Source organism: Xiphophorus couchianus, chromosome 2 (genome assembly GCF_001444195.1).
Source record: "Xiphophorus couchianus chromosome 2, X_couchianus-1.0, whole genome shotgun sequence".
In the NCBI taxonomy this organism is placed as follows: domain Eukaryota; kingdom Metazoa; phylum Chordata; class Actinopteri; order Cyprinodontiformes; family Poeciliidae; genus Xiphophorus; species Xiphophorus couchianus.
In genome coordinates this window covers 6,695,079-6,718,626 of record NC_040229.1, presented here as the reverse complement: position 1 = coordinate 6,718,626, position 23,548 = coordinate 6,695,079, and the positions used below count along the sequence as shown (strand labels likewise).

Below are 23,548 nucleotides of genomic sequence, written 5' to 3'. Positions count from 1 at the left end.
TTTTCCATAAATTAAAATAAAATAATTTATATTTTACCGCTTCTTAGTGCGATAAATGAGACAAAAAGAGGGGGAAGCATCATACTGTGGGGCCTGGAAATGTTTGGGTTATGATTAAAAGAAGAAACTTCATAAAAAAAAGAGGCTTAAAAAAACACAACGGCAGAAAAAAACATATTTTTGAGGTTTGAGTTGCTAAAAAAGCTGAAATTAGCTGATTTATTCGTTAATTAAAGCCTATATGAATAATTTCGACCCAATGTTAATTAAATTTTTTTACTTTGTTAAATTCATGTTTCTAAACATTATCGCTGTTTGCAGTAAAATCCATTTGAAATAAATCGCTAAAAGCTCATTTTTACATTGCTCAGCATTTAAAGCTCGTCCGGTTTGGGTTGAATTATTTCTGGTTCTTATGGGTTCTGGTTCTGGTTCAGAAAGATCCGGGAGAACAGAAACAACAAAATCGACGACAGAAATTGAAGTCCAACCATTACAGCAAAAGAAAATAACAATAATAATAACAAAATAAAAAAGGGGGGAATATGACTAGTTTTTCCAGGATGAGCACAACAAACTGACAAAAATACTAAAAAAAAAAAAATACTAAAAGAAAAACGGCTAAATAAACTGTATAATAATAATAATAATAATATTTAAATAGTGTCACACATTTATTAAATCTGATAATACTAAATTAAATAGGAAGCCTCCTTCCCTTCTCTTCTCTGATCCAATCAGACGCATGCTCGCCTCTTCGTCGCCATGGCAACGACCAGCTGGACATCTCAGTGCTGCTCAGCAGTTACCTGACGACAGACAGATCCAGGTAAAGTACAGGTGAGGTCTGGAGCGGATCCAGGCTGGATTTTCATGTTTTTATGTTGGTTTGTCTCCAGAGGTTCTGCTCACCTGACCGGGTCGGGGGGGCGGGGCTAGTGCAAAAAGTTGTCTATCCTGGCGAAGGAGCAGGAACCGGACCGGACCCGGGCCATGAGCTGGACGCACTCGGTGGCCTGGCCCAGCGCCAGCATCAGCGGCGGCTGCTTGGGGAGGTTCTGGGATTCTGGACGGGAAGTTTTGTTTATTAAACGTTTTCTGAGCTGCTACGGTCAGAAACTGAAAATAAGTTAATAAACAGTAGATTTTATTTATTCAATTAATATCTGCTTATTTGATAAATTTATTACTTTTCCTTTTCAGCTTAAAAATGTAACAGTTAAGTTTATTTTTACTATGCATTTTGATTTTGATGGATTTTGTTTTTAAGTTTTAATTTTTCTTTCAAATATTAAAATATTAGAGTAAACAAAAACAAAAAAATATTAGACTGCAAACATAATAGACTGAAAACTAAAATAAAAAACAGTGATGAAAATTTATTTTATTTAACCTTAATTTTTGTGTTTATATCTAAATAACTCAAAATATAACAGAAGTAATAATGAAAGTAATCATTATCATTGATAATATAATGAATAAAAGTGAATAACACAATTATTAATATTATCTTGACTATTACTAAGATTTTTATCATTACTATTATTTTATTAGAACAGTTATATTACAATAATAAAATAATAATTGTAGGAGCAGATTATGCCTTTCTGTATTCTAAATGGTTTGGGTCACATGATCTGTCAGCTGTCTATTTAGGTAGCATGCGGTGTTGATGACAGGAGGTGTGTTCCACCCGAAAGGGGGAAACAATTTTTGACCGCAACGCAACACAACGCAATATTAACGTGACGCAATGCTATTGAATTAATGCTGTGTGGATCGCTGGAACTATGTTAGAGGTGTTATTGACAACATGTTAGAGGAATGACTTGTTGTACAAAGGAAATAAGATGATGATTGCCGAGTCATGGAAATAAATGGATGAACTGGACTAACATCAAGGACGGCTCTCATTTCAGTCAGCGGATAAGTGATCGGCGTGTCAATTTTACCCCGGTGTACCACCTCAGGGGCTTAAAGCTTTGGCTTAGCCTCTATAATAATAATTATAACAATATATATTATTATTGCTATAACATTAATAATAAAAAATATTATGATGTTATTATTATATTAATAACATTAATAGTATTTCATATTAAATTACTATATGACTAAATAAGATACTTATTACTACTACTTAATATTATTCAGTAACAACAACAATAATATTAATAAAATAATAATAATAATAGTATTACAACTACTACCATCATTAGAGTAATTGTTATTCATAATTAAAATAAAAATAACAATAAATTCATAATATTTCTATAAAAAAACTAAACAAGCACTAACATTACTAATAATTAAAGTATTGGCTCATTTTATTTTCAATTAATTTAATTGAATACAATTTAAGAAAAATAATTTACAAAAGGTCTTTCTTTTTTTTTTGTTCTAATTTTAACCAAGAAGATCCAATTAAAAGGCACAAGGATAAAAGTTATCTTTACACATTTTATTTAAAATGTTGAGAAATTGTAAAATAAATAAAAGTAAACTAAGAATAATTTTATAAAAAAGAAAAATAAACATTCAGCTGCATCATAACTGGTGATAAAAATCAAACTGGTGTGAATTGAAATTGATTGTTTACCCAGAATGGCGCTGTTGAGAGCGGAGCAGAGCGACTCTCTCTGCGTGGGGTCCAACTGCTGGCCCACCGGGCAGTTCCAGGGGTCCGAGTACGCCAGCAGGCTGAATGCATCCTACACACACACACACACCCCCACACACACACACACAGAAAGAGAGGCAATCGATCACAGCGGCTGAATTGGTCTGCAGGTGGCATCAAGCAGATTTATTCAGTTCCATTTCCTCATTAAACCAACGTTAGCCTCCTGTCTCCTGATTGGCTCCTTCAATTAGACCAGCAGCCAATCAGCTCTCATCATGAAAGATTTTAAAGTCCAATATTTTTTTTCTTTTAGTTGCATTTCCAAACTGCACTTCTAGGAGGAAACAGTCATTTTTTTGTTTATCAAAAGTTTTATTTAATCAAAAAGACTAAAGAAAAATTTTATTAGATTAACTTTATTATTAGAAGTAAATCTGGTGTCGTTTTTATTTATTGGTTGTTTTCTCTCCTTTCCTCCTTTTGTCTGACCCTCAAACATTTTGCTTTCAGAGTACTATATCACTTTATAGCAACAGAAACAGCTCTTTAAGAAATAAAGAAAAATAAATCCTACACCATTTACATCTTTTATACAATTTGTTGACAGAATTTGATTAAATTATTCTTTTAACCATAAAACATATAAAAAGCTATTTTAGTTCATGTTGCAGGATGTAATATGAATTTTTTTTAAAGTAGATGTTTTCATGTTTTAGGTGATTTTATCGTTTTGTTTCAGGGTCAGCTGAGACCTCTAGTGGTGAAAACAAGTCATAACACCACGATGAGACTTGGTTCACTTTGACTCCATTATTCCTGTATGACTGAGCAGTTTATTCTTTATTTAGCTCATTTCATTAATCAACTTGTTTAAAAACCTTCAAAATCACTTCTTTGAGTCCTGAAAAAACATGAAGGGGAAACACTTTTTAACATCTTGTAAAACTAATGTTTTACTGAGACACAGCAGTTTGAGTCATTTGTATATTTAAGTATTTTATTTACACACGGTAACTGATTTCAAATTGTTTTTGTTGGCCAAAATTAGTGTGCGTTTCAATTCATTTAGCTACAAATATATTTAAATACATTTACATTTATTTATCCATAGATACATTTACATGCAGACCTGTTAAATAAACCTATAATGTGATTTTACATATATTTATATACGTTTTTGTTTTATTCTAGCGAAAGGAAAAGTTAAAGGAAAGCTAAAAGGATGGGACAAGCTAAAAAATCTTTTGTTTTGAAGTTACATATTTGTTTGGCCAAATAAAATATTTAGAAAAGCAAAAAATATTGAATATCATTATTGGGGTATTTAAAAAATATATTGTGATATTAGTTTTTTTTGGCTGTATCACACTAAGAAGACATGTTCTATTTAACTACAGCCGTTTGTTTCATTTATGTATTTAAGTATTTTTATTTACACTTGGTAACTGATTTATATTTATTTATTTATCCATTTGACCTTTTCTGTGACACACAAAACATATTCTGTTATTTTGTAAATATTTACATGTATTTTTTTTATCCTAGCGACTATTTGTGAAGTAAAAAAAAATAGACTAATTTTGAAATTACATATTGTCACTTTCCTAAAACATTTAGATGATTTAGGTAAAAAAAAAAAAAAAAAAAAACACACAAGAAAAAGCAGAAAATGTGGGATATGTGTTGTCATGATATTTTTTGTCAGTAAAAAAGGTAAAGGTGAGTTCCTGCAGGTGGGTTACCTGTAACATCTTCTTGTGCGTGCTGTTGGTGCCGTAGTCGTGGCACAGCTGTTCGCTGAGCGCCTGCAGCTCCCGTCCGAACTGGATCATCCTCTCTGTGGCCGCCTGGTTCCCCCCACACAGCTGCTTGCTGCTCCTGCGGCCCTCGTCTGCAGGCGACATGCAATGATTTCAGTGATCCATTCATTTATCAGTTGAATGATAAATGACTCATTCCGATGAATAATCAATCAATCAGATTTAAAACAACAACAAAATAAATAATCGGCATATTCTGCAGATTTTTCATTAGTTTTTTGTATTTTTAATAGATCCTTTTACTTTAGGTTTATTATTTCTACTATAAATCTTGATTTTGATTAACTGCTTTTGTTTTTCAGTTTTTATATTTGAATCTATCAAAGAGTGAGGTGACACTACATGGATAAAACCACAAAAGGCAAAATTGTTAGGCTTTGCAAATATTACAGTGAAAACAAAACAAAACCGAAAAACAATGACAACAAGTTTCTATCATTTTAACTTGGGTGTTTAAGTTTGAATGATTCAACATATAACAGCAGTATTAAGGGCTTAACTACTGATTTTTTTGTTTGTCTACTCCAGTCAATGATTAATCGATTACTAAATTAGTTGATAATTGTTTAAACCGTTCCAGCCTTGAAGCACTACATGTGCCTGCAGCAGAAAACACCCAGGATGCCATGAGGAGGCGTAGTTTGACCTGTGACCCCATTGCAGATGCTGTTGTCGTCGGGCTGCAGGATCTCTTCATGTTGGTACGTGCCGTTCATGATCCGCGCCGACGAGCCGTCCACCACGCCGTTGGTGTAATGTTCCGCCTCGATCTCCATCTCGCTGTCGCTGGCACAAACGCAAACAAATCCGGGGTTAAAACAACCAGTTTGTTAAAGACGACAGGAATTAACTGGAAGATTGATTCCACTAAACCATTTAGAGGCTCTAAGACTCAGTCGAGTAACAAATAACCTGATTATATTCACAAAGCAACGTTTAATTTTGAATGAATATCTATTAAAGGATATTTTTTAAGTCAAGTTTATCTGTGTAGAACAACTTCAGCGATTCAAAGTGTTTTCCATTACAAAAATATGAAACAACAAACAGCAAGAAACATACACTGCAAAAACGCAAAATCTGACCAAGTAATTCTCCTCTAGTTTCTAGTGCAAATCTCTTGGTAAACTTGAAATAAGACAAAACCAACTTAGAAGTAACTTTACAGCAAGAACCAGGAGCTTGTTGAGTCAATAATTCCTTAATATTGATGAAAAAGTTCTAGTTCCATTGGTAGATTATTTCACTTAGAACATGGGAAAAATTGTTATAAGTGAAATAATCTGACAGTGGATCTAACAGTTTTTGCACAAAAGCAGCACAATTATTTGACACCAATTTTGTCTGAGTTGAATAATGTGGGCTTGGCGTTGATGGACATTTTGACCTTTAAACTTTCATTAATATCTTCAAAGGAAAAGCAGCAAAAACAAAAAAATGTTGCTGTATAAACGCAGCCAAGTTGATTAGGACCAAATTTGTCTGATTTGAATAATGTAGACCTTTCATGACCTCTGGAAATATTTACTAATATCTTTAAAATCATAAACATTTTTGCTGCATAAATGTAGCACAAATATTTGACAACAATTTTGTTGGATTTGAAGAAGGAACGCCTCGGGATTCCCCCGGAAGAGCTAGAAGAAGTGGCCGGGGAGAGGGAAGTCTGGGCCTCCCTTCTGAAGCTGCTACCCCTGTGACCCGACCCCGGATAAGCGGAAGAAGATGGATGGATGGATGGATGGATGAAGAAGTTGAGACATCAAACAGGTGTGTTCTCCAAAGGTTTTCGTTAGGAAAAGATTTTTTAAATATGAACAAAAATCAAAAATCTGACATTTTATGTCCACAGGAGTTTTAAACGTCTTGCTACCTGGTTTCCTGGTTGCTGTTGGCGCTGTGCGGCTGGCTCTTGGTGGAGTCGGAGGAGTTGGACTCGGAGTAGTTTATGGAGGAAGGGGAGGAGGAACTGGATGAGGAGGTGGAGGAGGAGGCGCTCGGGTACTTGATGCTGCTGCCGCCATGAACCTTCGCCTTGTTGGGCGCGGCGACACCGTTACTGCAGGTGGGGCTTTCCGCTCCTGTTGGGATGCAGAAACACACACCTGGTTCTCTCAGCGCCCTGTGAGTGTGTGTGTGAGTGTGTGTTTTTGTACCTCCACTGTGGACGTGCGTGCCGCTGGCGGCGTGCCGCGGGCTGAGGTTGGGGGAGCCGGGGTAACTGTCCTGGGATTTTGGGGAGCGAACCGTCAGGCAGCGAACCTCGCTGTCCGTCCCGTTCACCATTTCCACAAACTGCCGACACCTGCAGGGCAGCGTGAACTGGGGTTACTGGTTGTACTGGGATTTTATAAATTGATTTTATTGATTAATCTAAGTTTTGGTTGATGAAGATTTAATTTATGAAAAATCGGGGGTGGGGGGGGGGGGGTTCACCAATGCACTCCTTGGGTTTCTATAGTTCAGAGTGATGTCAGCACACTCAGGGCAACCATCTTGTTTTACTGCTTCTTTTATCTGGACTTTGAATTCAGTTCAACGCTACGATGGAATAATAGGAAAACTACTAATACTATGATTTTATTACAAGAATAGAGTCATAGTATAAGAGGAATACAGTCGTACGACAATAAAGTCTAAATAATACGAGAACAAAGCTTTAATCTTATACAAGGGATAATTGCAATAAAAGGAACTTTTGGAAAAGATTTTCTGTCATCTGTAATTTCTTTTTTCAAAAGAAAGTGAATCGAAAAAAAGCGATTAAAATCGGAAATCTGAGATTTTATTTTCCTGCCGTAGCTGCAGCTGGGAGCGGACTTACTTCAACATGAAGAGCAGGTTGGGGTTTCGTTCCAGCAGACCTGGGTAGAGCTGCTGGGTGGCGTCGATGGCTTCGCCGACCCGACCCGCCAGAACCAGCTTCTGTATTCCTGCAGAACAGAGCTGATGTTCACACAGGAACCGAGATGGAGGCTCACGCTGGACGATTCACTCACTCTGCCTGTTCTTTATAGACGTCTGGTCCTCCTGTATCGTGGTCTCTGTGGCTCTGGCAAACGCTGTTGCAGTTGCACAATACCCATGATGCACCAGGTAGCTGGACACCATGCTGAACACAGCAGAGGAAAATACGCTTTGGTTTACAAAACCGAGCACCATTGTCTGCTAACACGAAAACGCTAAACAACCAATAGTCATCGTTGGCTAGCAGTTTTTTGTCCTCCAGCAGGGACATCACATTGAAACAGGTCTAAAAAAAATAGGATTAAACTAATTTTAGGTGATTTTCTTACTTCTGCAGGACGGCTTGCCACTCCCCCAGCCGCTCACCGATCGGGAAGCTGGTGATCATCCCGTGGATCTTCGCCCGCCACTCGCTCATGTAGTCCTCGATGTCGAAGACGAACGGCTGCTGGCCAAAGTTAGCGTCGACGATCTCTCCGGGCGTCTGGAGCCCCACGGTGGGGTACAGGTTGGGCTGGGAGAGATTCAGACAGCAATCAGACTTTATCAGATAAATAAAATAATAAACTGCAAAGAAAGAAAGGAAGATAGAAAGATAGAAAGAAAAAAACAAAGAAAGAACAATAATAAGACAGAGAAAGATTTAAAGAGAGCAAAAAAGAGCAAAAGAAAGAAGAATGAATAAAAAAAGAGAGAACCAAAGAGTGAAAGAGAAAGAGAAAAACAGAGCAAAAGAAGAAAGACAAAGGGTAGAGAAAGAAATTAAAAGCAAAATAATATAGTGAAAAGAAATAGAATGAAATGAGTGAAAGAAAGAAAGTAAAACAACGTAAGAATGAAAGAGCAAAAGAAAAAAGCATCAGTTTTTAGTAACAAAAGAAAAAAGAAACTAAGCAAAAGAAAGAGGAAAAAGTCAAAGAGAAAGAGCCGAGAAAGAGAGCAAGAGTGAAAGAAATTCAAAAGAAATACAGAAAGAAAACAAAAACAAAGCAAAAGTACAAAAGAGGAAAAAGTGAATGAAAAAATGAAAGACCGAAAGAAAAAAAAGCAAATAAAAGTACAAGAAAGAGGAGAAAAAAGAGAGAAAGAGTGAAACAAAGAAAGAAACTGAAGGAGTGAAATCCAGATCTGGAAATATTTTCCGTATTTCTCCAGCTTTTAGGAATCTTGCATTCATGGATTCTTTATATTAAATTCCTGCAACATCAAACCAGAGAAGAAGAGCCTGGCGGGAGCTGATTGGCTGTGATACTCACAGGAAGGTCCGTGAAGGCAACACCTGCGGGAACAAAGCAGAGGAATCGGTGAGAAACTCGGACATGGCACCACGCCGCCGCGCCAAGCAAGCGACAAACCTAGGCTGATGCCGTTCTTGGTGTAGAAGCAGGTGTTGTTGATGAGGTTGACGCAGCAGCCAATCACATCGCCTGTGGTGAACGTCGGCCCGTACGGCTGGCCCGTCCCGGAGGAGCAGAACGAGTGGCCGTCGTCGCCGTGGTAACCGTACGAGTGCTTGTCCCATCCTGAAGAAGAGGAGGAAGACGAGGATCAGATTTTACATTTTGGATCCCAACAGCAGGAGGAAGAGGAGGCAGAGGAGGAAGCGTGAAGAGGGAGAGGAGTGAGGAGGCGGTTACTCATCAACCCAGATTTTTATCAAATTGTTGAAATTTCACACAAACTCTCTCTACCAGCCTGCAGTTCACTGGATGGCCAGCAGGGGGGCAGAAAAAAAAAAACTGGTGAGTCGCTTCTGACAGGAATAACATGAACCAGAACCAGAACCAGAACTAAGAACCAGAACCAGAAAAAAGAACCATGAACCAAGAATCAGAACAAAGAACCAGAACCAGAACCAATTGATTTTTCACTCTTGTTCTTTTTTGCTCTCCTTTTTGCTCTTTTGCTGGTGATTTTTTCACGTTTTTTCTTTTTCTCCCATTCTTACTCTTTTCACTCTTTTCTAAAAAATAATTCAGCTTTTTGTTTCTTTCCTTAGATCTTTTTTTATTCCTTTTGATCTCTCTTTGATCTCTTTTTTTAATACCATTTTTTATCTATTTTTTGCTCTTGTTCTTTTCTACTCTTTCTGTTCTTTTGGCTCTCTCTTTTTTATCTTTCTTTACTTAAAATTTAGATTTTTATATGTTGAATGGTAAATATTGTATAAAATATCTGTTCAAGGGTTGAATAAGAGAAAGTTTAGTGGAAGGATAGATGCTGTTTGGAAAGAGTGAGTATTAACAGTTTTGTGCCCAAGATTTAAAAAGATGCAACTGAATTATGTCCTTTTTGTCAGAAAATAGAAACAACTTTTCATTTGTTTCTTGAATGTAAGCGACTTTCACCATTGTTAATTTTGTTTGTTTGATTTTTAAAATTGTGGACTGAAGTGGCTTTTATACTTGATGCAGTCTAGACAAAAAAAGAATCTGCAAAGTGGAAATTATTACATTTTTTGATAGGAAAGCAAAATCTTTTCTTCAAATAAGCAGAAAAAGTAAGATAAACAATGTTTCCGGGGGAGAAGTTGACACAGTGTTCACTTTGATGATTATAAATAGAGTAAAAGCTGAATTTCTGTTTTTTTCAGTGAATAACCTGAGAGTTTTTCCCTCTGCTGTGTTTTTATGTGTTCTGTGGTTTGTGTAGTTTTAAACTCTGTTTATGTTCAAGTTTATTAGGGTGTAAAATATTGATATCTTAATTAATGCTCGACATGATTAATCGGATTAATCATGGTGAATCAATTATTGAAATAAAAGTCAACTGATTTAGTAATTGATTAATTGTTAACTGAAGACGGAAATAAAAGTCACTTGCTGAAAATTAAGCCAGAACTCTTAAATGCAAAAAATATAAGTTTTGCATTTAAGATAAAATAATAACCTTTTTCTGTCAATATGTTTGGCATTTTTATATTCACCTTGTTCAAATTAATCATAAGAATAATCAATTAATGAATTACTAAAATAATCGTTATTTTCCCTAGTAATAATGCATGTTCAATAAAAAATAAAGTGTTGGGGGTTTTTTATTCTCTTTCACTCTCCTTGCTTTAACTTGAAAATAAGATGCAATAAAATGTTTAATTTTTTAAGAAATCAGTTTATTTATTTCCATTTTTTTTATCTATTCCTATTTTTGTACAAAAAAGGCTTAAGAAGTTTAATGAATAATCTACAGAATTTTTTATGCGATTAATCGATAACTTGTCAAAATGAATGATTAATCGAAATGCATGCTTGAAAAATAAGTGTTAAAAGTCTTTCTTTCTTCCTTTCTTTGTTTTGAATCAAAAATCGATTTTGAATTGAATTGTTGAGCCACAGATCAGAACTGAAAGATAGTAAAATATTCCCACAATTATGAAAAATGCTGCATTTTTAAAGTACCAAGAATAATTGATGGCTGAATGAATAAATAATACCAACACACATCTCCACCTGAAATTAAACTTTTTTTAGTTAAACCAGAGTTATTTTCATCCAGAGTAGTCTGATGAAACACTCAGACTGGTTCGTTGTTGTCGGGACAAGCGGGTCTGATTTCTGCGCAGCACGAGGAAACTATTCGGTCTGCCAACACATCAGGCTCCCCTCTCTGCGTAAAGTTTGGCTCCAAATCGAGTTTTGCAGGAATTGTCCTTCCTCCTGAGCGAACTCGAGCTCAAAGCCATCGGCGGAGCGGTCGGCGCTCCACCTCAGCTGCTGTGGGCACGTTGTTGACAAAAAGCGAAGCAGGGTTAGGGAAAGTAGGTCACTGGACAGGGCAGATTTTAGCTGCATACTTGAATATGTGCAAATATGAACCTGTGAAAATGCAGTGAAGTTTTAATCTGTTTGTGTTCACATCCCCATTGTGCAGCGGTGTTTTCCTTTAAGCTTCGGTACATATTGTCCTTCGTCTCCCCATGTGTGTCCTTATGTGAATACACCACTGTCTCTCTCTCTCTCTGTGTGTGTGTGTGTGTGTGAGGTATTAGATTAATCTGCTGACAGGGATATTGCCTCTAAAGCCAGGCTCACTGCTCCAACATGCTAATGAAATGGGCAGGCCTCCACAGCAGGATCACACACAGAGGTCAGCGGTGGGAAACAAACGGCAGTCGTAGATCAAACCGATCAGATTTATTAGATGGACATTTTTCCCCTCAGATGTTTTATGTCGTTGTTTATGATGCGCTTAATAAAATCAACTGCGTGGAAGAAGAAACTAAGCAAATCTAGTTTTTTTCTTCTGGAGTTTGGCACCTCTTGTTGAGTCAGTTTGATAAATGAAGCACATTTCTCATAATCATTATTTTGTAGTAAATTTAATTATCTTTAATTATATTTAATTATTTGATTAATTTTGTCCCTTTTGGGCCTAAATACATATTTCATCACTGTGAAATAATTTTATCTGTCAAACTGAAACATAAAAGTCGAGGGCCGGGGCCAAAACTGGATCCGCTGAACTCCAGTTAGTTTCAATTCTCTGAAAATCATGCTTAAATAAATTATTGAACTAATTAAATGCTTATTTATCTTATGGTACATTCAATTAATGATTTAATTATGTAGTTGGTTAATTTGATCCCTTTTGACCTCCATAACTGCAGCGTCACCAGGAAATAATTTAATTTGTAAAATCCACCAATCACAGTCGAGGGGCGGGGCTAACATTGATCTGCTGAACTCCACTAGTTTAGCCTCAATTCTTTGAAAATCATGTCTAAATAAATTATTTAAGCATTTATTTATTTCATGGTACATTTAATTTATTAATGATTTTATAAAAATATATCAAGTGTTGTCCCTTTTGGCCTTCCATACATGTAGCTCTCAAACTCATAAAGTCAAAGGACGGGGCTTAGACTGATCTTCAAGCTTTAAAAATCCTGCTTACATAAATTATTTAAACATTTAACTAAACATTTATTTCATGGTGCATTTAATTAACAATTTAATAATATATTTATTTAATTTGGTCCCTTTCTGACTTTACTGATTTTACCAAACTAATTTATTTGACTGGCCGGTTGCTCACATTTGGGCTTTAAAGTCATTTCTACCAAAAGTAAAATTTTCCAAGCAGTTAGAGGAAATGTTTGTGTATAATCAGACCGGTATGAAGTCACACTGGAGTCCACATCATCCATGTGACCTCTGCTGATGGTGACTTGCCCCGACATGTTCTCTCCGTTGCTGTTAGACCACTTTATCCACCACTGATGTCTAATTTTTAGAGTCATCCAGAATTTGATCTTCTCAGTGTTTTTTTTTCTTTTTTATACATTTTATAGGCTCTGCTACCTCTCTGGAGAAAACAGCTTTATTTTAGCTCAAAACCTTCCCAGAGTTCGCCACAAGTCTGGGCTACAATGCTCAATTGTAATCTGAGCTGATGAAGTCACAGCCCAATAAGTAATTAAAAGATTTCAGGGACAAACTCTGTTTGTAATTATGGCGTAATGTGAGGGAGCAGAAAGGGACAAAAGCAGAGGATGTTTTTCTTGCCAAAGTGGCTGAAATCCTGGCTCAGACCCAGAGAGCCCATAATATGCTGAGACAATGAGATTATGAAATCATGCAGCAAGTTTGTGGAACATAACCTTCGGGTTTATCTTTCATCAATACATTTGTTCTAACTAGGCCTGTTATGACAATAAATTTTGTTGGACGATAAATTGTCCCAGAAGTTATTGCAATAAACAATAATATTGTCTTTTTGAGACCATTTTCAAGTAATATAGTGGTATAATAATGCAAGAAGACATTAAACTTTATATTCTAACAAACATTTCCCACTGGAACTTCAAGACATTTTAAATATCCAAAACAAATAAACAAAACAACAGAAACAACAAATAAAACTGGTAATGAAGTCTATGGAAACAAAATTATCCTTCAAAATAAGGACCGAAGACTTTTATCATCCGGTTTTGGTAGAAAAAGAGAAAGAAAAAACAATAAATCATGCAAATGGAAATTTTTGAGTTAATTTTAATTTTTCATGCAATTAATTGATTTATTGCTTATTGTGACAGGCCTAGTGATCATAATTCAGGAGTTACTCACCAGGCAGTCTGTTCATGTTGACTCCCTGTGCAGACAGACCGATTCCCATGTACCTGAAAACAGGAAGAGAGATTTTACTAATTCATCAGCGTACAGGCCCAGAGCAGCTTGTTCATGCCGCATTTTAACCGGGAAACATTTCAGAAAAGATTCAGCAGGAACGTTGAGCAGTGACGTCTTTGGACTGCTCGTATTTGCTGCCTCCATGAGAAACAACGAACATGAAAAGTGACGGCGTTCGCAGCAGAGACACCTCTAAAAGCGGCGGTTGGCGTTCTCACAGCAGGACCTGGGGAAAGCTCTTTGCTCAGTGAAACCAGCCACAGACTGCGTTGCATCTGGCACACTCTGAGGTCATCACTTCCTGACATAAATATCTGCATGAAGACGAAGGTTTGTTCTGCAACTGAGTCAATGAATCTGCAGAGCCAAAGGAGGGTGGAGGATGACTTCAGATAAACTCAGAAAGTTAAAATCCATGTTGTGGTAAATTCAACAATCCGTACACAGAATATTAGCTCTGTGATGACTTCTTATTTAACACAAGCAGCTGTGGAAGTAGTTTTTTTTATAAAGTAATAACACCATGAAAATAAAATCTAAATATTTGTAGAATAAAAGCAGAATGTTACCAGCGATAATATTTAATTTACAGGTAACAGGTTTTTTGTGCCAGAGGTATCATAAAATTACTACTTTATTCTCCTAATATTATGACGATTATCCTCATATTGTTACTACTTTATTCTCATAATGCTACTTTTACGTCACATTAGAAGCTTAACCCCCTAACCCTTCTTTTATTGTACAACTTTTTCCTTGTATTAATAGGACTTTATTCATGTAATATTATGAATTTATTCTCATAATTTATTTATTTTTAATAATAAATTAGGGCCAGCTTTTAGCCTGGCCCTAATACTCTGTTGTAGGGGGGCAATATAGGTGCTGCCCAAAAAACACATGAATGACGATGATTGAAGAACCTGAATAACAGAATAAACAAATATGTAGGTCGTTCAACTCATATGCCAATTTATTCAATAATTTAGAAACAAAAATAGTTTTTAAATGTTACAAAATGCTTATTTTGTTGATTAAAATGTTAATTAATTACATACACAGCATTAAACTCGAGTACAAATTTAATTGCATCCCATCGGTCTTTAACTTTAAAAACTGAAAACAGGAATTCAAGGGGAGAAAATGTCTGATTATACAAACATAGGGAATAAACGTGGTTTAAAAACAAATATACTGTTTCATTCTGTACTGATGTCTTCATCACTATTTGAACAGTTCAGAGAGATAAGGATTACTTTTACAAAAAGGCAACAGTTTTTCCTTTTTGGAAAGAGCAACAGGCCTAAAACCCACAAATATTAAATATTTCATTATGTGTCTGCAGCGTAGACCGGCCTCCTGCCCAGCTGACCCAGATGTGCGTTGTTCTCCGTACATAACTGGGTCAGCCTCCACATTATGATGATTCTGGTTCTGTTGGGAAGAAGCTTTGGATTTTTAGTTAACATGGACTCTCCAGTGACAGATTTGTCCTGTCGGATTTGATGAGGAAGAGATTACGGCTAAATCTGCCAACTTTTGGGTTGTCCTATTTTCGCTTCAACTGTAGATGATGTAAAGGTTAAATTTCTGCTAAAACGACAAGCAGAGACAATGAACCTACCAAACTGCAGGGACTGGCTTTTGTTGTTGTTGCTGCTGTTTTAAAGCTGGAAAAGAAATATGGTGGATAGCTACGGCTAGACTAAGATCTTTTTTTTAAATTACGAGAATAAAGCCGTACATTTTTTTCTCGTATTACAACTTTTTTCTCATATTATTACAATTTTTTATCGTTTTATTGTGACTTTTTTTTTCTCTTAGTATGACCACTTTTTCTCTTATGACAATTTCTTTCTCGCATTGTTATGACTTGTTTCTTGTAATATGAGTTTATTCTCGTCATATTCTGCCTTTTTTTCATACCATTACTACTTTATTCTCGTATTATTTCAACTTTACTCTGGTATTATGAGTTTATTCAAGTGTTGTAATTTAATTCTCATATTATTTTGACTTACTATTTCATGACTTTATTCTCGTAACATTATGACTTTATTCTTGCACAACTTTTTTCTTGCAATACTATTACTTTTTCTCATAATATTATAACCTTATTCTCTTAATTTAATTATTTTCTTAATGTGGCCCTAATATTCTTTCATAAAAAAATTATTGGAGGACACATTTGTGAACAAACACTCAGTCATCATCACAGTATCAGCAGTGAAAAAAGCAGAGTTGAAGTGTAAAAACTAAAGATGCACCGATCTAAAAATTCAGGCTGATATCAATGTCCAATGATATTTACTAATACTGATATTTTAATAACGTTTTGATAACCATAAATAAATCACCACAACGTTCTGATTGCTTCTCTCACCGTCACATGACCAAGCTCCTCCCTTACCCTGCCTTTGATTAAAACCAGCTGTAGCATTGATTAATATACTCATCAATATATCAGATAAAGTGAAGACGACCACCGTCTTTATTTGGTCTGTAAAAAAATTCCTCCACAACAGGAACCATCCAGTGGTAACTCAGAACAGAAATTTGTTTGTTTCTGCTTACCCGTCTCGACCTTTACTGACAATCTTCACTTCGAAGTAGTAAATCCCGCAGGCGGCAGGGATCGGGTGAGTGGCTCGCACTGACGCTGCATCCTTATGGTTCTTTCCATGGCCTGCAAAACACAAAAACAATTATTAGCAATACGCAGAAACACTTTTTGGAAGGCAGAAAAATATGATTATTCACAATGAAATCAATAAGCAGGGGAAAAATAAGTCTCATTCTGTTCATATAAAAATGTTCCACCTTAGCTTTAATCATGATGCTTCCATTTACACCTGATCTAAAGCTGACAGTCAGGCATGATGTTTTTCTTATCGTTTTTCAGGACTTCCACAACAACTAATCAAGATAAACAAATTATTATAATAAAGTCTGGCTCAATTGAAGGAACAAATAATTAAACAAGGAATAACTACAAGTTTTGTGTCAATAGGTTAAAAGGAAATAATTTACACTGTAAAAAATATTTTAAATAATGTAAAAAAGCATCAATGAGTCAACAGTTTAATATGCAAATAATCAAAACATTTTAAACTGTAAAATATGTCAAATCTTTTCAAACCAGACTGCCTGTTCCATGACCTCTTAAACTAAAGTGTGTTATTAGAACATGCCTGGGCATGTGAGTAGCATGCCCAGGCATGTTCGCATGGTGTGTTAGCCGATGATTGTTCAATCCTATATTTGCACCAATATCCATCTGGTCTATTTATAGGACGCCGACACATCTTGTCGCAGCAGCTCGGATGAAACAAAATGGCAAAGTTTGTTTTTTAAAATTCAGATGCTGGAAAACATGATGAGGAGTCAAACTGTGAAATAACGAGCTTCCTCTCTGCTACCAGAGCCCATTATGTTGGAGAAATAACTACAACAAACAACTCTAGGTGCATCAGAAACGTCCGCTCTTTCACCAAAGGTCAGAGTTCAAGAGGTTAAACTCTGAAACAACATCATGCTTACTAGAATATCTGTGTTCGCGCCTGAGGTTCTATCTTTGGCTACCAGCTGGGTGAAAGAGCAAAATCTATCAGCTCAATAAGAAAAAGTACAACATGATGGAGTGTTGCCCTCTGCCTGAGCAGCAGAGGAGCGAACAACGTCCTCATGAAGGCGTCAGAGGAGACATTTACAAAGTGACAGAAAATATAACCCTGATATGGACGGGAACATAAAAATCACACAAGGTTGCATTTAAAGTTTTAAGCTGGTCCTATTTGTTTTAGCTGACTCCATGAACAACACCAAAATATATCCCAGTTTGATAGAAAGAAAATATGATTTTAGGTCCAACCAGGTGATTCCCATAGAGGAGGGGTGTCCAAACCTTTTGCCATGGAGGCCATAATGCAGTGGTGGGAGCTCTTTACTAAAAAGCTAGTTGCACTAAGCCTAACAAACTAATCAAACATTAGATCTGATAACGCTAAAGTGTGATACCAACATGGTGCTTAGCAGAAGCTAATGCTAACACGCTAAATTCAACCATGTTCTTACCCTCCATCTGTCAATGACATAACATGTTACAGCATAATATATCGCCCTCAACAGGGTAAATTTGCCATTTCTCTCCAAGAAGACAATTATTGGTCAGCTATTAATGTGCAGAATTATAATGCAACTAAACGGAAAATAGGACAACTGTCATTTTACTTGTTTATTTTATCTCTTAAAGTGAGAATAACATCCTAACAACTTTTCACAGATTCTCAGATTGTTGAGAAGGGTGAACTGTTTTCCTTTTGGGGACATTGTGTGAACCAGCCAGCGGATCTAGACATCATGTAATGGATGGATGTGAGGAGTTAAATAGTTGCAGTCTAGAAAGAAAAACTGGGTTAGCAGAGGCTAAATTTCACTCATGTGTTCTTGCTTGAACCCATCATCATGTGAACCAAACCATAGATCATGAGAGTCAGTACCAGGGATATTCAGACGCTCCAGGATAACCTCCCACTATGTTCATCTCATCTTTATCTTGTTTAATGGGTCTTGAGCTCTGGGGACCCACTAAGTTACTAGGCCAAGTTAAAAAAAAGCTGCATTAGGATGATGATGCTCAATGCTGTAAATACGCAGCAGCAGATTGCAACACAACTGCTGCCACAAGCTTTTTCCAACCCCTACTGACTGCTGCAACCTGCAGCAATCTGCCAACTCTCATTTCATCCCTGATACAGTAGGTCAACAGAATGAAACATAAGAAGGGAAGATTTTATGAGGCGTTTGTGGTTCTTGGCTGTGTAATTTTTGCATGTATCATGAAATCAGAATAATATCTTAACCGAAAGAGATGAACCACAATTCCTGCGTAATTATTTATTTATCTGTTTGAAGGAGCATTTCTGTCTGAAGTTATCAATCATCAATCAGCTCTCTTAAGTTCCAGTGCTGAGTTCCGGACTTTGACTGGGCCATTGCAACACCTTTATTGGTTGATTGGATCTGCAAGTTTTATAAAGTCAAAATTGAGACATGTTCATATCGTTCATCTATAGTGCCAAGTTTAAAGGGTTTTACTTTTTTACCCAGAATGCACCATGTTGGATTGGCAAGGGAAGTGAACCAGTGGCAACAGATTTGCATTTACTCATGGCACAAGCAAGAAAGCTAGCTAGCTAGCTCGCAACAGTAAATTAGCAGCTAATTAGCGCTAGCCTCAACCGCCTTGACTATGACTCAAACTGACAGAAAAGTCCCATGACACAAAAACAAAATATATGTATGGGAATACGACATCAAGTAGTCCTGTCGTGACACAACGGCCTGAAATTTGGGTCTGAACATTCAGAGACACATAAAGACAGTTACAAAGTCGGCCTTCTATCACCTGAAGAACATTTCCAGAATTAAAAGACTGTTGCAGTGATTACTGAAACAGTGTCTTGACAGGTCTGCCTAAAACGTTAGACAGCTTCAGCTGAACAAGAACGCTGTTGCTCAGAGAATAAACTTTGAAATTCTTCTGTTAGTTTATAAATCACTGAGTGGCTAAGCACCGACATACAGTAAAGGTCTGTTTTATGTTATAATTACTGTTTTTTTAAGACATTGTTATGTCCTCTTGACTTTCCACTGAACATGAATGCTTGTGCACAGTGAGTCTAGGTAGAGAGTTTGCGTGGCCTTGAAGGGAGAAAATTGGCACACCGGTCAAAATAGCATCCAAACCACCAGGGTGAGGTAACAGAGCAGGAGCTGGAGGAACCAGGCGGAGAAAAAATATCCTGCACAGTCCAGAAAAAGACTCATTTATGTGTCATCCATTAACAAATGTGCAGTGTCACCTAATCTCTACACTCCTCGCAGACAAAAAGACTCAATGGCCTACATACGCCCAACATGAAGTGGCATGATTTATCTTTACCCACAGATCCCTTTGATATGTGCACATACTTCAGGACACATTATATTCTATAAAAATACACGGTGATGCACCACAATCTATTCAGTTAATCAGCAGTGGGCCCATTAATTATTCATTAATTGATCAGAGGGTTCTATCGGGCCATCTGCCAGGGAAATTCTTTATTTCAACAGCTGATATTTCTCAGAAAAGCTTTTGGAAGCAGGTTAGATATATATTCTCTTGACCTCTACAAAGAGCAACCAGGATCAACAGAACTGACTGAAGCTGTACATCAGGATTAGTTTTTATTGATACAAAAAAGATATTATATAAATATTTGTTCTCACTAAGCTACAAAATCTTATAGTCAGTCTATATTTTACAATAAGAAGGACTAAAATTATTATTTTTTTAAAATACATCCACAGACTAAACAAATTGATGCCTCAGAAGGAATGGCCTGATTTGGGCAATGGGATATATAAATGACTGAATTTAAGCAAACTAAAGTTAGTTTACATAGAAAGTCTGCTTTGTTTGGGTTGGTGTGAATGTGTGACCGAACCAAAACAGTAAACTCTGGTCGGTCTACAAACCTCAGTCTCAGGTCGGTTGATGTGAACTCTGGTGCTGTTCGAATACATATCTGAACGCCAAGCGGACGAGGGACCGCTCCAAAAACAGGAAGTGGACTACAGTACAGGGCATTCTGGGTAAATACAATCAAAACAAACACGCTAGCCTAGAGCTAGCAGGAGAAATGGCTTGTGGTCTTTTACCAAAGACAAAAGAGAAAAACTACACCGCTAAAATCTCACATTTGCATTTGCTGAAGAAGGAAGTTGTGCTCAGTGTTTTTGTGTCTTTTCCTTCAGTGATTCTTGGTGCAGCGCCCCCACAGGCAAGAAGGGGAACAGAGTTTTAAAAGGGTTTGGTTTGTTTGACACAATGCAGTGTGAAAGAAAACTGCAGCAGCTTAAAATCTAACAAATGCTGCAACCAAACCAGAGCTTTTGAGTTATTTTGACTCTCTACCTCAAAAAATCCACTAGAAATTATTAAATATTTTTCAACCTGACATATTAGCTCAAGAAATGAACAAAATAAGCACAATTTGTACACGTAGCTATATATTCTTATGCAACAAAATTCAAGTATGTTATGATCTACTGTGTTTTTCTTAAATGCAACTATTTTGTTTTTATAATTTTTGCCACTTGCTGCTGTATTTTGATTTGCTGGTTGTGACTGGATCTTTTTCAACCTGATTGGACAAAAACAATGTCTCTGTGATTGGCTGATGGTAGGATTTATTTAAATACTTTTCCAGGTTGTGAACATAGATGTTGTCAGCCATGATTTAACTGTGATAAATCACAGTTTTGGGTGACAGATCATTGCCAACACCAAAGCTCAATTACTGATAGCTCTCAGAATCAAATAGATTCTCTTTAATATACTTTCTCTGACAACATAAAGCAGGCTAAGACCAGAAAAGCCATCAAATTACATGTAGAAAGATTGGAACCTGAGAAATATTTGTAAAATGTTTTTGTTTTTTTTTTACATTTTTTGAGATATTTAAAAAATATACTTTTTTTAAATAACTAGGAAAAGTTCAAAATTATTGATTTTTTTTTAATTGGAACTGGAAAACAGGAAGATTTGACACTGAAAACTAATTTCTAAATTGAAAAAAAAAGATTTCAAGCTTGAAAAGAAAAAAGTTCAAAACCATTTTTAAATTTCATAAAATTTCAGCCCTGTTTGTATGCATTGGGCCCTCAGACCACAGGGTGTTGTGGAATTACAGCAAAATATTCCTGATTGAATATTGAGAACCTTTTCAAGACATTTCCAGTTCCCACTAGCTGCATTTCCACTAACTGTAAAATTGCACAAACTGGAACAACAAAAATAAATTTGTTCAATGGAACCACGTCAATTTTGAAAAACCACAAGTTTTTATACATTCTGGTAGGATGAGGTGGTTTTTCCAGTTGTATCAAAATAGACGCATTTCACAAAACTGCAATGGAAACACTGTCTCATCACACGAATCATGTGATCATCAACCGGATGTTACTACTGGTGGAAAAGATGAAAAAGACGACAGGAAGTGGTAGGAAGATGATGGTGCGGTATGTTTTTTAATGAGTTATTGAGTGAACAAACATATTCACATGTGATTTTAATTACGTTTCTCATTTAACTTAAACACCGGAATTGCGAAATTGTGTTTTTCCAATATTGGTAGACTATCGACAAAGTTTTGCGCACAGCAAATAAGCCCAGAAGTTTGAACACTGAAAAATATGAAACTATATATATATTCATTTTTTCCCCAGACTTAATGGCCTCAATTTAGCTCCATCCATGCAAAAGGCAGTATTGGAGGAACTCTTTCAAAGTACTGTTAGCATGTTGACAAAAAAGTACATCCCTTTTCATTCAAAGGGGACAGAATACAGACATCATCTTGTTATAATTTAGGATACATATGACAGCTTGTGGAGACCTGTGACGGGTTTTCTGGACCGTTTAGTCTGTGTTATTGTTAAAAATGCCAGACTGCTGTCCATACACCAGATTTATGACATGATCGGTACACTTGGCCCGGTGTGCTGCGCAGAGGCCTCCTCTCTGCCACAGTTGGAGGCTGTTTTCATGGAGCAGCAAAGCTTTATTCCAGGCCAAGACTTCTGGAAAACACTTCCAGAACGAAATCACGCGAGAAAACGCAACAATGCCATTATCTTTAATGTTTATTTAACGGCGTTGTTTGTTTAAAACCCAAGCAGCTCTGAGCCGCATTGTTAGAGCCTGACAACAAGTTTGGCTTGTTTCCATCCTGTAGCTGCTCTGTTTTCAGAGGAATAACACCCAGAAAGAACAGGCAGGGGCTGTGTTAGCCATAGGGCTGCTACACCACTGCACTAACAGGCTGCTTTGTGCTAGCATTTGTTATGCTTCTGTAAGAGTGACTCCTCACAGTGAGATGGCCAGACAGTTTCCAGCAGTGGGAACGGTAAATAAACAAAGAATGACGTGGTACTGAGTGTTAATTTCATCTGGTTGCTCATAAAACCAACTGTCAGGGTTAGCGAGTTCGCTGTCACCCGTTTGGGAATTCCTGTGCTCGTTTGAGTAACAAAGCAAGGACAGAAGAGGCAGCTCCGGCTAGATTTACCAGGACTACACACACACATATAGAGAGAGTCACCATAATCGCATACAGTGAGTGTGTGTGTGTGTGTGTGTTTCTGAGCCCCCTCCGCAACAACACAGTGACTGATTACAGCTGAGACCTCTCTCCGCTGTAACTGTCAGACCCATCCGGGATGAGGCAGCCCTCTAACCTTTGTAGTGGACCCGCAGGTTGTTCTGTGACAGCCCGATGTAGCTGTATTTATCCTTGGGGCTCCAGGATCGGGGTAAAGGGGTCTCTTCCTCGTTCACAGCCGGGTAGAGCCGCTTCAGCCGCTCGTTCAGCTCCTGTTCCTGCTGGTAGCTAAAAACTGGTTCTCCCAACGGCAGGCTCCCTGCGCCGAGTTCGGCCATGTTTTTTTTCTTCTTGGCCTCCGGTTGGCGTCCTATTCTCGGTCTGTTTCCAGCCAGAGACCCGTGTCAGTCCGCTTGAGCTGTGGGCTGATAGTGAGAGGGACTGTAGGGAGAAAATAGCAGCGGTGCGACATCCCCGGATAAGCAGAATGTACTGAATGTGCTGAAGCTACGCACTATGGGTGATGTAGTTCAGCTCGAGGTTTATTTTATTGTTGCGACGTCTAGTAAGGACTACAAGGTTCCGCTAGTGTGGCTGTGATTCAGGACCTTCCACTAAGCATGCTAGGAAATGTAGTTTTATTTTAAATAATAATAATAATATTAATAATAATAATAACTATTATTATTATTATTATTATTATTATTATTATTATTATTTTATTAATAATTTTATTTATATTGCTACTAATAATAATAATAAGGAGAAGAAGTAGGCAAAAATTGCATTCACGTAAGAGTACTAGTACTTCAACATATTTTTACTTAAGAAAACGTAAGTCATAGCCATTCAAGAAATTACTCA

General features: G+C 36.8%; 1 protein-coding gene across 1 annotated transcript; it reads right to left on the bottom strand.

Moving 5' to 3' along the window:
• ranbp10 (RAN binding protein 10) lies at positions 1-23,211 on the bottom strand. The gene is made up of 15 exons (XM_028039370.1): positions 22,821-23,211; positions 16,110-16,221; positions 13,473-13,525; positions 8,766-8,933; positions 8,667-8,689; positions 7,740-7,924; positions 7,443-7,555; positions 7,268-7,376; positions 6,600-6,748; positions 6,317-6,524; positions 5,090-5,229; positions 4,366-4,514; positions 2,600-2,711; positions 913-1,066; positions 1-809 (listed from the first exon to the last, which is right to left on the bottom strand). The coding sequence occupies exons 1-14, from the start codon at positions 23,020-23,022 to the stop codon at positions 936-938; spliced, it is 1,854 nt and encodes a 617-aa protein (XP_027895171.1). The 5' UTR covers positions 23,023-23,211; the 3' UTR covers positions 1-809; positions 913-935.
• Between the last annotated feature and the right edge of the window lie 337 nt (positions 23,212-23,548).